The 12,906-nt window shown below is 43.0% G+C and overlaps 1 protein-coding gene across 6 annotated transcripts in view; it reads right to left on the reverse strand.

Moving 5' to 3' along the window:
• The window catches only part of LOC130181345 (signal-induced proliferation-associated 1-like protein 2), an 80,699-nt gene that overhangs the window by 17,913 nt on the left and 49,880 nt on the right, over positions 1 to 12,906 (reverse strand). For all 6 annotated transcript variants that reach the window (XM_056395481.1, XM_056395480.1, XM_056395479.1 and 3 more), the window contains exons 9-13: positions 12,280 to 12,554; positions 6,060 to 6,314; positions 2,933 to 3,079; positions 1,347 to 1,450; positions 1,103 to 1,191 (exon numbers count right to left, since the gene is read on the reverse strand). In XM_056395481.1, the coding sequence (XP_056251456.1) occupies positions 1,103 to 1,191; positions 1,347 to 1,450; positions 2,933 to 3,079; positions 6,060 to 6,314; positions 12,280 to 12,554 (870 nt within the window). The remainder of the gene's footprint in view (positions 1 to 1,102; positions 1,192 to 1,346; positions 1,451 to 2,932; positions 3,080 to 6,059; positions 6,315 to 12,279; positions 12,555 to 12,906) is intronic.

The raw sequence follows: 12,906 nt of genomic DNA on the forward strand, positions 1-12,906 counted from the left end.
TAACAGGAGGCTATCTTCATTTTTGATGATGATGCTAATAGTTTAGCCTTCTGCTAACCGTAGCCAAAGGCTCACAGCTGCGGCTGTGTTGCTTGTGTTGCATGCGTGTATGAAATGCATGCATATGCCTGTGAGGGGAGAGCTGCAGGAGGGTGGCTGCGTTTTCAAATTCTGGTGTGTTTTTTCTTTTCTAGATCTCTGCCTACCCCAACTTTAACTTCTGTCTATTCACAATGTAGATCAGCAGTCTCACAAATCAAGTGACCCAACAAACAGCCTCTAGTGAATGGGGTTAACAGAAATGCTTAATTAGAGAATATAAATTCTGACCTCAGGATTGTGACCCGTCATATTTTCTTCATTATGCTATGCTAAATACTGCTAAATCATGGAAGCAGCGTAAATCACATCACATCAAAAACAGCTACTCTGATTTGGAAAACAAGCTCTGTGCATTAGGGACATTAAGTGCTAAGAGAAGGGTTTAAATTTTTATCCACTGGTCTGGGTTAAAGCAGTACTGACTGAAAAAACTGAAAGAAGTTGTTAGCTTTATGTGTCAGCCTCCAGCATCAAAGGAGAAAGCAAAGACAGATGGTGTATGGGCCAAAAAAAAAAGATAAATGAGATAGTTGGGGAATATTGAGAACGGGGAAAATGAAAGGCTGAAAAACTTAATATATTCAACCTTCTAGGAAAATGTGTCCTAGAAAAGTGTTAGACAACCGCAAATGGTGATGAGATGCGACGCCCGTTAGCAAGCTGATGAAGGGGAAGTGATAAGTGCAAAGATCGGCTAGAGGGGACGACATGAGGTTGAACACCCCAATTGAGCCGCTGATTGCTTCAGAGCCCATAAACAAGGGCAATCTGACCTCACCCCGATTCAAATGAGGATGTGCGGTAAAGCAGGTCTGACAGTGCAGAGTTAAGCAGTGCAAAACATACTCCAAACACAGCACACACACTGTAGAGGCTGCATTAAACTTTCAAACATTCTGCCCTTTCAAAGCAAGCTGACAATGGATTTGAAAAAAAGTTCCATTAAATGTTCTGTGGGCAGCTTCTGTCAAACTGAAACGAAAGTAGGTCAGACATTTACCCTGGACAGCTTGTTGGGTGAGTCTTTCCCTCCTTCTCTTTGCTTCAGAGGGTTCAGGATCTTGGTGGAGGGGATGTGCCATTTGGCCTCTGTGCACCAAGAAGAAGTAGCAGGTATGAACAGACAGCATAAATCAAGTGCAAATGATGAAAGCCCTGGGTCACACACCTTTTAAAACATACATTTCCAGACATTATATGTACCTGAATCATGACATGCTTATATCAAAAGAAAACAGACTCACCTGCAGACCTGGTCCTCTCAAGAGTGGGCTCTCTCTCCCTGTGGATCTCCCCATCTCCCCCCTGGATGTCCCCTGCGCGCTCATGGAGGATAGGGGAGGGACACCTGCCGAAACAAAGAGGAGGAGGAGAATAGGCTGTAAATTGTGTTCTGTCTATAGAGTGAGCTCTGTATTCTAGTCAGAGAAGGGCTTCAACAGATTTACCACAGACGTACAGCAATTAACTCAAGATCATTTAAGGTTGAATCACTTGAGCTTATAATAGAATAAAGAAGCTGCCAGACAACGCTGACAAGAGACCTCCTTTCATTCGACTTGGCATGCCGGGCGCTCTCTTGCTCTTGACAAAAGGGAAGGAGCTGCAAATTTTTCAATGTGGGTCTTAATTAAACCTTAAAGAGCTAATAAGGGTTACAGCAGATGAACAGAGGCCACAAAGACTCTAACTGGAGATCAATGGGCGAGGCATCATGTGTGTTGTTCTGCATCGTGGCAGCTCTGACAGGGCACAGTGAGAGTTCAGCGCACTTTTGAGGCCTCTGACAGAAAGGCAGCAGTGTGCAGCTAAGCCTCTTGTCATGGTCTGTAACCACTTACAGACAGACATTGGTCTCTGATGGATTCTGCTCATGTACACGATTCAGTCTGACAGATGTTACGCCTGTGCAGTCTGAAGCCGTGCTGCCCTGCAAGCCATTATATGACTGAAAGCAGGAAAAACAGCAGAGTATTGCAAAGAGATCTATACTGCTAAGTGCTGTAAAGGGGACAAAACACGTGAACTGTAACATTTTGGTGGCAAAAAGAAAATGTGGTGGCTACAATCATGTTGGCAGAAGCTACATGATCTCTCTCTGCTCAGGTCTCTTCCTCCTTCTCTCTCCAGAATTTCAATTTTTGTGATTATTTTTAATAAAAATTCTTGTCAGTGTCTTTCTTCAAAATTACAGTGTAGTTTGCTAAAGTGGCACTTCAGTCGCAGTAGGAAATACCGGGGAACAAGACAGAATTCTTTATAATCACTACCTATTACACTCAAGTGCTCATCCTTTTTAAATCTCCAGAACAGAGGGAGGAAGATGTGCTCAAACTTACGACAGTGAAAAATACATCACTTGGCTTGGATTTATAATGGCTATAAAACTGTATGGTTCAATTTACAAAGTGCTCATTTTTGTTTGAGGCGACCTTCGTGTTCTTCTGCATGAAATCATGAAACCAAGGCATTAGGATGATTGAATGTAAACTAGAATAACACACGTTAAATAAGAAAAAAATCCTACTTGAAACTCATCATCCTCCATTATCTTCTCTCTTTTAAGGTCTGGATGTGGTATTAGACCAGCACAAGTGTAATTTTATTGTTTCGTTGGATCAATCCCTGCAACATATTGTAACGACTGGCCAAAAGTACGTTGATTTGCTCATTTGATGTGGAAAAATTGCGGTCATTTTGAAAAACTGCAAGTTCTCAGAAATATTGCTGGGACTGATTGTAGCTGCTTTCATTGCCGCAAAACCACATAATGCTGGATGGACTACTTAGAGGCTAATCAAAAAAAAGTAACACTGCTGTGGTCCCGTACCCATCGTATCCAGGCTGCTGGGACCAGGTGCCGCTGCCGCAGGGTCCTGGATCACTGGAGGAGGACTGGTTACTGGGGGAGCTGCGGTAGTGCTGGTCTCCCTTGTTACATGAGGTGACCTGGGGGTTCTCAATATCCTGCATTGTCCTGCAGAAACAGAGGGGTAAAAGATATACAACCGTCAAACACACTGCCATAGATGGTCGAAACATGGGCTGCATATGAAATATATCTTTATCTAACTATTTGTATGGATTATTATTTTAAACAATTTATACATATTGCATAAATTACATTTTTTGGCTCTCTAGAAGCAGAAACTTCACATCTAACTTAAAAAAAACGTCTTCCCTTCACTGTCCAGCAATAATGACTATATTATTAGGTGTCACTCCAGAGAATAGTCCCTTGCGTGTGAGCACCGTGGAAAATGTAAGAACTGTGAGTGAGGGAGAAGCTGTCTTGTTCTCCAAAGACAAACAGAAAAGAGATTAGTTATGGTAATAAGCCTCAGTGACTAATCCAGATGGCGGAGCCCCTAGAGGATGTAGAGTAAAGGCAGAAGAAGCTTCTGGATATAATGAGGATGCTTGAGATCTCTGCTACGAAACACAAACTTGACTGTGCTCCGAGCTCTCGACTCACACATGATCTGTTAAGAAGTTTAGTCATTTACCTCCTTTGACTTTTATCTCAGCTCAGCCTATAAGAAGTGTATTTCACCATTCTCCAATAAGCCCTGACCCGTCTTAATATCTTGAGACGGAAGGTTTCTTTGCTTACTTACGCTTGGCCAGAAAAAACTTGCGGACTACGGTCTGGAGTGAAAAATAAACACTGGATTCGAGTTATGTCTACTGCCTAGAGGCCTCCCTTCTAACACCAAATACACCAAAGTAGGCTAGATGACCAGATGGAAATATGACAGCAATAACAGAGGCAGAATGGCTTTCACATTAAGTCTTCACTCTCTTGTTTAACAAGGACTGGGCCTTTATTAACTTGATTCCTCACATGCAGCCAAAACTGGGAATGTGCAGATCAATCTAACCCAAATAATCCAGTAGAACATTATAATTCCAAAATCACAATATCAACGTCCATTCGGCAGCCAACAGAGTCTTTGCATCAGCCCTTTCTGCTTTGTCATCAGGTTTCCTTTGTTTAGACCTCCATGGGAAACTCACTAAACTGTCAGTAACTCAATCGCAGCACACATCATCGAACGCTTTGGCCAGATCGCTACATTTCCTCCTTGTCTAAAGTGTTAGTCTCCACTGACGGGTCCAGGCACTTTAATGTGAAACAGCAGCAGCTGCTCTTTGTTCTCCTTCTCTTCCTCCCTTGACATAATGTAAAGTTCTGGTGGGTGTGGGGGCACTGACTGTAATTTTTCTCTCCGCGCTGAAATAACATTTGAGGCAGCAGAGATTAGCGGTCAGTCTCAGTTGGCTGGGTAGTAGGTGTCATATTTTACAGTGCCAAATCTGGATTTTGCTATATGAGGATGTGATGATGCTTTATCTGATAAAGATTAACATGTGTCCTATAGACCAGTGGATGCCAGCCTTATTTTCTGTCAGATGTCCTCGTACAGTCCTGACAGATGAACCACCTGTCATGTCCATTTGGCTTTAAACTAGATGTTATTCAACACTACCACACTACTATTATTTCTTTTAAAATGAAATTGTAAACCTTTAATTAGTTGAGCTACCTTGGCAACCGCTGAAATGCATGCTGGTTATTTACGTTCTCTTCTGCATGTTCACACAACATGAAAAACACATAAAAAAATAAACAACTGCTGCATGTATAAGCTACATGCTAAAGAAATTTTTCGTCAATGAAGCTTCATGTGGATTTATTTTTCAGGTAATATGTGACTTTATAATATCCCCCCTCCTGTCTCTCTCCCTCCCTCCTGGCCTCTTCAGTCTATGACTCCTTCTCCCCTCTCCTCTACTCCCTCTCCCTCTGGGGTGCTACATATCGTGGTCCGCGAAGAGCACTCTCTTTGTTTCTGTAGTAATTGGATGAGATGAGCTGAGCCGTGTCAGTGTCCCCATCCCCTCCTCCTCGACAGGGTGCAGGAAGCGGGAGGGAGCGGGGAGCAGGAGGAAAAGGGAGAAAGAAAAGGAGCGAAGGAGAATGGAGAGCTCCCACTGCCAGGAACTCTGATTAGGCAGAGGAGGCGGCCATTATCCCAGTATAGTCAGTACAGGCAACACCAGGGGGGGTCGGTGTGACACACTGGAAAGGTTATCATGACTGTAGGGGTTTCATTAGAACGAACAAATCACTGCTTTACATGGCTCAATGGAGATGTCCAAAAGAGACACAGCCTTGGACAGGAACAAAGTCTGAGTGTGGCCTTATTATCTAAAGGGAGATGAAAGCGAAGCCGTGAATTCATTGGACTAAAATGATCCATTTATATGTATGCAAATAAGTGAACAAAATAACAGCCTCTCAGTGTTACTGTGGCTCGTTTCTCAATGAGAAAGGCTGAGAGTTCAAAGATTTTATCTTAAAAGGGTTGGCTCTTTTGAGCGTTATGATGTTTGATCGCAAGCTTTGCTCTGTCTGGCTGTCTGGAAAACCTTGAGAAGAAAGCTTGACTTCCAAAAATTTATCAAAAGAATAAATTTGTTCATTAATTTTGGTCAATGTTTGCATTCACTTACTTTTCTACACCACTGTAAATAATCTTGCTAATACAAAAGGTCAACATTTTTGTTGCTTACTACTTTACTATTAATCTTATTGTACGTACTATATGTGGTAGAAGCCTCCTGCTGAACACATTACTCTCCTTGCCCTAGAAGTGATATGTTTATATATAGGCAGATAATGAAGATTTTGCTTTAAGCTTTTGCAGTATTTCATTATTGTGCGTCAATCTTTCATAATGTAAAGTCATAGTCTTTTATAGTCTGGCAATATCTTTTCTGATGCAACCTTGCTGTCATCACATCGCTCTAAATGAAGCATCACTTTTACCGTTGTATTAAACCTGTCTGGAGAGGAGTGGGAGTTAACAATGGCAGATTTAACAAAATTAATTTTCTGTGGCTCTTTTAATTCATATGTACAACTCTAAGCAGGGAGAAGAAAAGATGTTTACCTGCACCCATCTGGCAGCTTCCTATCAAAGGAGGTGCTTCGCGGGATAGCTGCCTGGTGCTGCTGGAGGATCTGCTGGCACTGCAGGCGATCGGGGCCCTGAGTGGGCGAGCCTCTGGACAGAGGTGGACCAGCAGCTGTGGGCACCCGATGCCAGGTGGTGTTTCTTCTGAAGGGCGTCTTGTACTCGCAAGGTGTACCCTCGCTGTCGACTTTGTACTCCACCATGGGTATGCGGTAGAGCTCGGAGCAGCCCCTGAGAGGGAGGGAGGGAGGGAGGGAGGATGGGAAAGGAAACAAAGGGTAAAGGTCAGCAATGAGGGATGAAGGTGCTGCAGTAACATGCTAGTTGAATGACAGGTATCCTTATGATAATAGCATGTAAAATCTCAGTTTACCTCGTACCACTAATTACAATGAGGAACACAGAATTTTAATCTTGGACCAAAGCATTTCGATCTAACGTGGTCCATCAGTTTACAATTTCACATTATTCCACAGTTATTACTTCAGCAGTGTATATATCTACAGTTAATTTAAGAATTACAATTCATTATTGATGATGTAATGAATCATAAGAATAAGAAGAATTGTAGTCATAATTATTGCATGAATCCACATTACATTGTTATGATGATTATTGGTAATAGAATTCCATTACGCTTTTACATTACATTACATTACATTACGATGGTTTCAGTCCATTAAACTGACAATCCACCCAAATTTTACTACTGCATTACCAGGCTGGCACTTTATACTGTACGACACCTCTGACCCTCATCTCCTCAGTAAAAGTTGGGGGGAGGGGATCCTTTCTGTCACCATGACTACACCAAAACCCACTAACGCTGTCAGAAATATTAAGCCAGAGGCAGACATCTAGATATAGTTTCCATGTGCAGGCACACATATGCCCGCATGGACAACAATAAACACACGCACACAAGCAGTTGAATATGCACACTGAGGGCTTACAGGCACATCATCATCATCGTCAGAGATACTCAGAAAACAGCAGAAAAGACTTTGCCTATTTTAATAGAGTCGAAAATCTCAGCTTGCCACTTAATCAGACACGGATCTCCTCTGAATATCTCTACACAGGAGACTTTTCCTCCGTCCATCTCCTTCCCATTACTGCTAACAACACTGAAGAACTCTGGGATGGACAAGGCCTGTGATGCCATTTCATGCAACATTAATCTTTGAGGCTGGGCAGAGGCTTGGTGTGTATATTTGGAAGGACGGGGGTGGGGGGTGGGGGGTGTTACAGGGTGGTGGGTCAGGGTTAAACAGCCCGGGCACTCTGTTAGCTCTCCAAAAGCATCTCAAGCATGACCCTAATGATTACACTGCCCTCCCCCTCCAAAGTCGATTTTCTGGGATCCACTGGGGGGTGGAAAGCTGTGTATACTTTGTTGTGGTCATACATGTACACACAGTGGGGCTTGGGGAGGGTGCGCTGCCTGATTGCAAAGGGCTGCGGTGGAGGGGGCGAGTAATCCCTCTCAGAGAGACCCTTTCATCAAACTTGGCCATGGGTGGATGGGCTGTTTACAGCCAGTTTCCCACCGGAGCTGTGGGTGTTACAAGATCTAACTAGAAGATCATCCTTCACTTGTCACATGATTCTCACATCTGGTCAGTGTCAACGCCAAGCTGGCCTCATCCATGATGAAGGGCTGTCAATGGCGTGCTCTACATCCTCCACATCTCACAGTTTACATTATTCATTGACTGTATGTAGGGAGCATGCATCGCTGGTTTGATATATGGGACAGTGAGAGTAATGAGTGGCATTACAGCCACTTTCATAAATGGTTAAGGAATTCATTTTGTTGGGTATTGTATATGTATGAGGAGCTGAGACATGCGATTTGACAGGTAAAATAATCATCACATCACTCTCATTGTTCCCTCTGTGGTCTTTCAATCACTTTTTGTTCACGTCAGAAGAAAAAGATGCTAACAAGAGTGTTAAATCCTCGACTGTTGGTCAATTGTTTTTCTAACAAGGCTGCTAACCCACTCATTACCTTGATTAACTGTGTGTGTGTGTGTGTGTGTGTGTGTGTGTGTGTGTGTGTGTGGTCATGCCAGGTTGCCACACATCATTACTCCCTGAATAGGCTAACCTTAGCTAACAGCTTGTCAACAGGAAAGGTCTCAGCCGTTGGCTCTTGCTGTGCTTTTTGCACCAGAACGACCAAGAAGTGACAAAATAAATTTCTCGTATGATCCTAATATTCTCCCCCAGCGCCCCACGAGCTCTGCTGGAGGTGGAAATACCCATCGTGTTTGCCCTGATGCATGTGGAATGTGATTCTTGTTTGTAATGTATAGGGGGACTCAGACTCTGTGTGTGTAAATCATGGGGAAACAGCAGGAAACCAGTGTTTGGTCAACCTGAGCTGGAGGCTGGTGGTGGACAAGAGGCTGTTAGACACAGCCAGCCAGCCATAAGGAGACGAGGAAGCCAGTGACTGGTGAGAAATAATACAGTCTGCTTCCTCTTGATTCCACCATGAACTGCTGCTGCACTCTTCCAGCTTAATGTGGGGGGCTATTAATTATACCACAATGTCCTACATACGCTGGTAGAGAAAAAGAACATCTACAACTTAAAACTAACATCCAGTCAACTAAAAATACAGCTATGTTTGGCTTATTATTAGAGGAATCATTTGACAACACAACTGCCGCAACTTGGTGTAACATTAGTAAAATAACATCATTGCTCATTTCCAGAAAAATAGAGCTGAGCTCAGTTCGTGGCCTGTCGGAGGTGAACAATCAGATCCTTCAGCCATTGGCTCTTAATGAATTACAATAGATTAGTGTGACAACAGGACCTTAGACCTCAGTCAGAGAGCTGTCACTCTAATGACATGGCCAGTGACTGAGGGACATGCTAATCCATTCCCACAGTCAGAGTCCATGTCACAGCAAAGAGCCACAGAGGTTGTGACCTCCACCAGCCTTTTGCAGACCATTGTCAAGAGGTTCATTAAATAAGGTGGGCTCAAATGTGTATAAGAAAAGAAGAGAGAGTAACATTTCTTTGCAAAACTGATCCCAAGGAAAAGAACGGCTCCTGTGAAGACTGTGAGGGGATTAAGCCGAGCAATTTGCGATGCAGGTTCTCTGCGTTTTGGTTCAGCGGTGCTCTCTTTCACAGGGTGTCGGCATTGGAAGTGAGAAATCCGGCTTAACTTCAGTCCAGATGAGAATCCATGATGACAAGTCTGATGACACTTCAAAGGAAAGGTCACAAGTGGCCTTCTGAATGTCACAGGCAATACTCATTATCAGCAGGGGTCTGGTGTAGGCTGAACCCACTTAAATTCAGGTTACCCACCATCTCAAACATAAATCTTTGTGATCGTGACCTAAAATGTACAATATGTTATAATAAAAAGCACAAAAGAACGACACTCTAATACAGTTGCTTGATGTTTGTGTGTCTTGTACTAATCATCCATTTTAGTCCATATTGCACTGATCCTTTTGTTTACTCTTCCATCTCTGATGACCATATACCAAAACATACAATCACTGCCATGTTCTGTACATTGCATTCCTGTTTCAAAGAGATAATCTTTTTCATCTTTTTCTCATTAGTTTGATCCAAGGCTAACATGTTGAACTTGTTTAAAGCTTTTCAGAGTGATGATGGAAAAGCCTCTGGTATTGCACTGGGCTAAAACCACATCCTGCCTCCAGTGTAAATAAATACAGTACTAGGTATGGCTAATATTAGAGCCATATCTCCTCTGGCTTCAGACTGAGCAGGGTAAAACCGTTTAAGGCATAAACAGCTTGGGAAGGTTTGCCACAAAACAGAGCTGCAAACACAGTGGTCTAAATGGTCCTTTTTCTCAAGAGAATTTCATTCAATATAATCTTAGCAGCCAGATGACCCACCAGCCCTTAGTGAATCTGGAGGAATCACAGATTTAATAAAACTGAATAATTCTGTGACTTTTTAAAAACAGTGAAGGAGAAACACAGTCTGTCTAGCCTCTGCATTTGCCTATGAAAACATTTTTGCTTGTCAAAGTAGCAGTGTGGAGCCAGGGTACATTGTCTGGAGGTCATGAGACTCTTGTCCATTGTTGTTAGACTAACCCCCATCTCTCTGGCCACAGGGGACTGACTGGGGCCTTCGGGCCCCTGCTGAATTCCTTTCCTTTGAGATAATAGCGGAGAAACTGGAGCACTTATTGTTGACTGCAACACTTTAGCAACTCAAAGACGCAGCAGCGAAAGGAGTTGAGGGCCCTCGAGATTCTTCACCTGACCTCTCACCTCTTGATTTGTTGGGAGCCTTGGGAGAAAATTCACAGGACCTGAGATAGAGCCTTTTGGTTCTCATGGGACCACGATGAGAAACTGTGTTTCAGTAAGATAGAGAAATCTCCCACTATAGCTCAGCAGCACTGACCATAACGGTCCTCTACTGTAATACCTACTAATCTGCCATATGCATCTGTTAGCAAACACCATATATGGGTCAAGCTCAGTCCATTATGCATCATGCCACCCATTAAGGACACACGCCATGCTATGATGCATACGTTTGAGTGCACAACTATGAAGTATGCATATTTTCAAAACCATCTTTAACAGGCTTCAGCGGTGTCATTTACACCGACCCAGATGTCTTCCACTGGCACAGAGACCGTGCCAAAAGATTAATTTATTCATTTACCAAACGATCCACCCTGTAGCCACATCTCCGGGGAGCGGGGTACACGTTTGTCGACACAGAACCAGTTTTGGAAGATGTTTGTTTTGTCTACTTTCTCCTTCCCTGCACTGCGATTATGATTGTATCATCATGTATCATCACAGATCATGGTAAGAGGATTAGACGTCGCTTCTGCCAGAGTGGCTGCTGTGTTGGATTCACAGACGGGGCATGTTAGCCCACCATCTGGGGGAGTAAATATGTTACTCCTCTGTTGCCAAACCAGAGCACAAAGTTGAAACACAGTTAAACATGTGACTACGATCCAGTCTTTGACACACATATACACACAGCTGTTTTAGATCGTATTCATTCAGAATATTTAGCAAGGCTGCCATTTATATCATTTTCCAAACGTATATATTAGTCTTAATCTTCTGTAAACAGATTTAATCTAAAATTCTCTCACCCGCCAGCGATTTATCAAAATACACTTTTGTTTACCTGTTTAGAAATGCACAGGGATAACAAATACACAAACAGACTAAATGTACAATGCAGTTTATTAATTGTCGTCATCCACAGTTTTTTAATTTTAGCGATTAGTTGACAACATTAGCATTATCAGTAACATCGCAAACAGAAAATGGGATTAGGTGAAGGTATTCACACTGTAAAGTCATTCTGCTGTGGTTATCTGTGACAAAGTGGAAACAGCTCTTGCTGCTACACAAATCTGTCAGCCCGACGCACAAGCAAAACAAAGATGTTGAGAATGTGAGTGTGAAAGAGTGGACGGATTATTATTTCACAGGGCTGTCTGTCGCTCACAGACAAAACAAGCAGATGTGCCTTCAGAACAAGCATTTTACACAGACCTTCATCGCTTCCCATCACAAACGATTGTTTGAAATATGCCTCTCTCCCTTTTTATTACAGGGATGACGGAGTCTCCCCATGGGTGTGTGTCCCTAAAATGCCAAACACTCCCATCCTAATTGCTGAATAGAAGATTGAATGAGGTTAGAAAAAAGCAATCTACAAATGTGAGCTGTCAGACAATGGCAGCGAGAGTTGAGCCATTAATCAAAATGCTCCTCTCATTATCATTAGTGAGAAACGCTGACTGTCCGTGTCTGTGTGACTCTACAGCCCTGCTGGAGATTTCTCTCGCAGCAAATCCACATCAATACGAAGAGAGTCTCCTCTCCTGAGAAATCAGCAGAGAACAACATCAAACCTGGTGCAACAAAAACAGTATGTAAGCATTTCTTTATGCTAATCATCTCGAATATGAGAGCAAATGTCAAGCTAATTTAGCCCAGCTGCATGGAAAAATGAAAAAAATAAACTACTCTTCTGTTACGACTTCATACATTTTTGAGGAGCACCTGCTTCTCTGTCTCATTAACACAACACAGCACAAGAGCCCTGATTCAACGACAATAGGAAGTCTGCAAGTTTTGTAAGAATCTTTAGTCTGTGATGTTGACATTCACGCAAACATAAGAACACAAAGACTAGTTACCTTCGGGGGGTGCCATCTTCATGAGGCTGGATTATGACCACTTTGACAGTGACGGACGTGCGCAGTAGGTCAATCATTTGCTCGTGGGTGAGAGTAGCGACGGCCACCTTGCAGATCTCCACCAGTCGGCTGCCCTGCCTTAGCCCTGCCTTCCAGGCGAAGCCGAAGGGCTCCACGTCGGCCACGATGCCCTCAAAGTTGACATGGAAACCGAGTTGGCCGAGGCCGTTCCGACGCAAAGTCATCTCTGACGTCTCACAACCTCTGGTGGCGATCTGGAACCAAAATAAAAATCAATTTGTTCAACGTCTACAATAAAGGTACATCAATTTTCTCTTGATTGCTCAGATCCAGACATTAAGTTAGTTAGAAAACAAAGTGCAGACTGTAGGCAATCACATGGAGAAAACAGAAAGTAAGCATGAGATGGACAGAGAAAGACTGGAAGCTGAGTGATCTTAATATCCCTTAATAAGAGCTTTCCCAGCTAATACAGTATATTAAAAAAAATAGCCTTCAACAGTGTACAGTTGGCATCTTTCCTTATAGATGTGTGTGGGTTGTACTACACATGCACACACAAGAAAAATGCTATTAAAGCATCTGAAGCAGAGTGAAACTCTTCTC

This window comes from Seriola aureovittata, chromosome 14 (genome assembly GCF_021018895.1).
Source record: "Seriola aureovittata isolate HTS-2021-v1 ecotype China chromosome 14, ASM2101889v1, whole genome shotgun sequence".
Classification (NCBI taxonomy): domain Eukaryota; kingdom Metazoa; phylum Chordata; class Actinopteri; order Carangiformes; family Carangidae; genus Seriola; species Seriola aureovittata.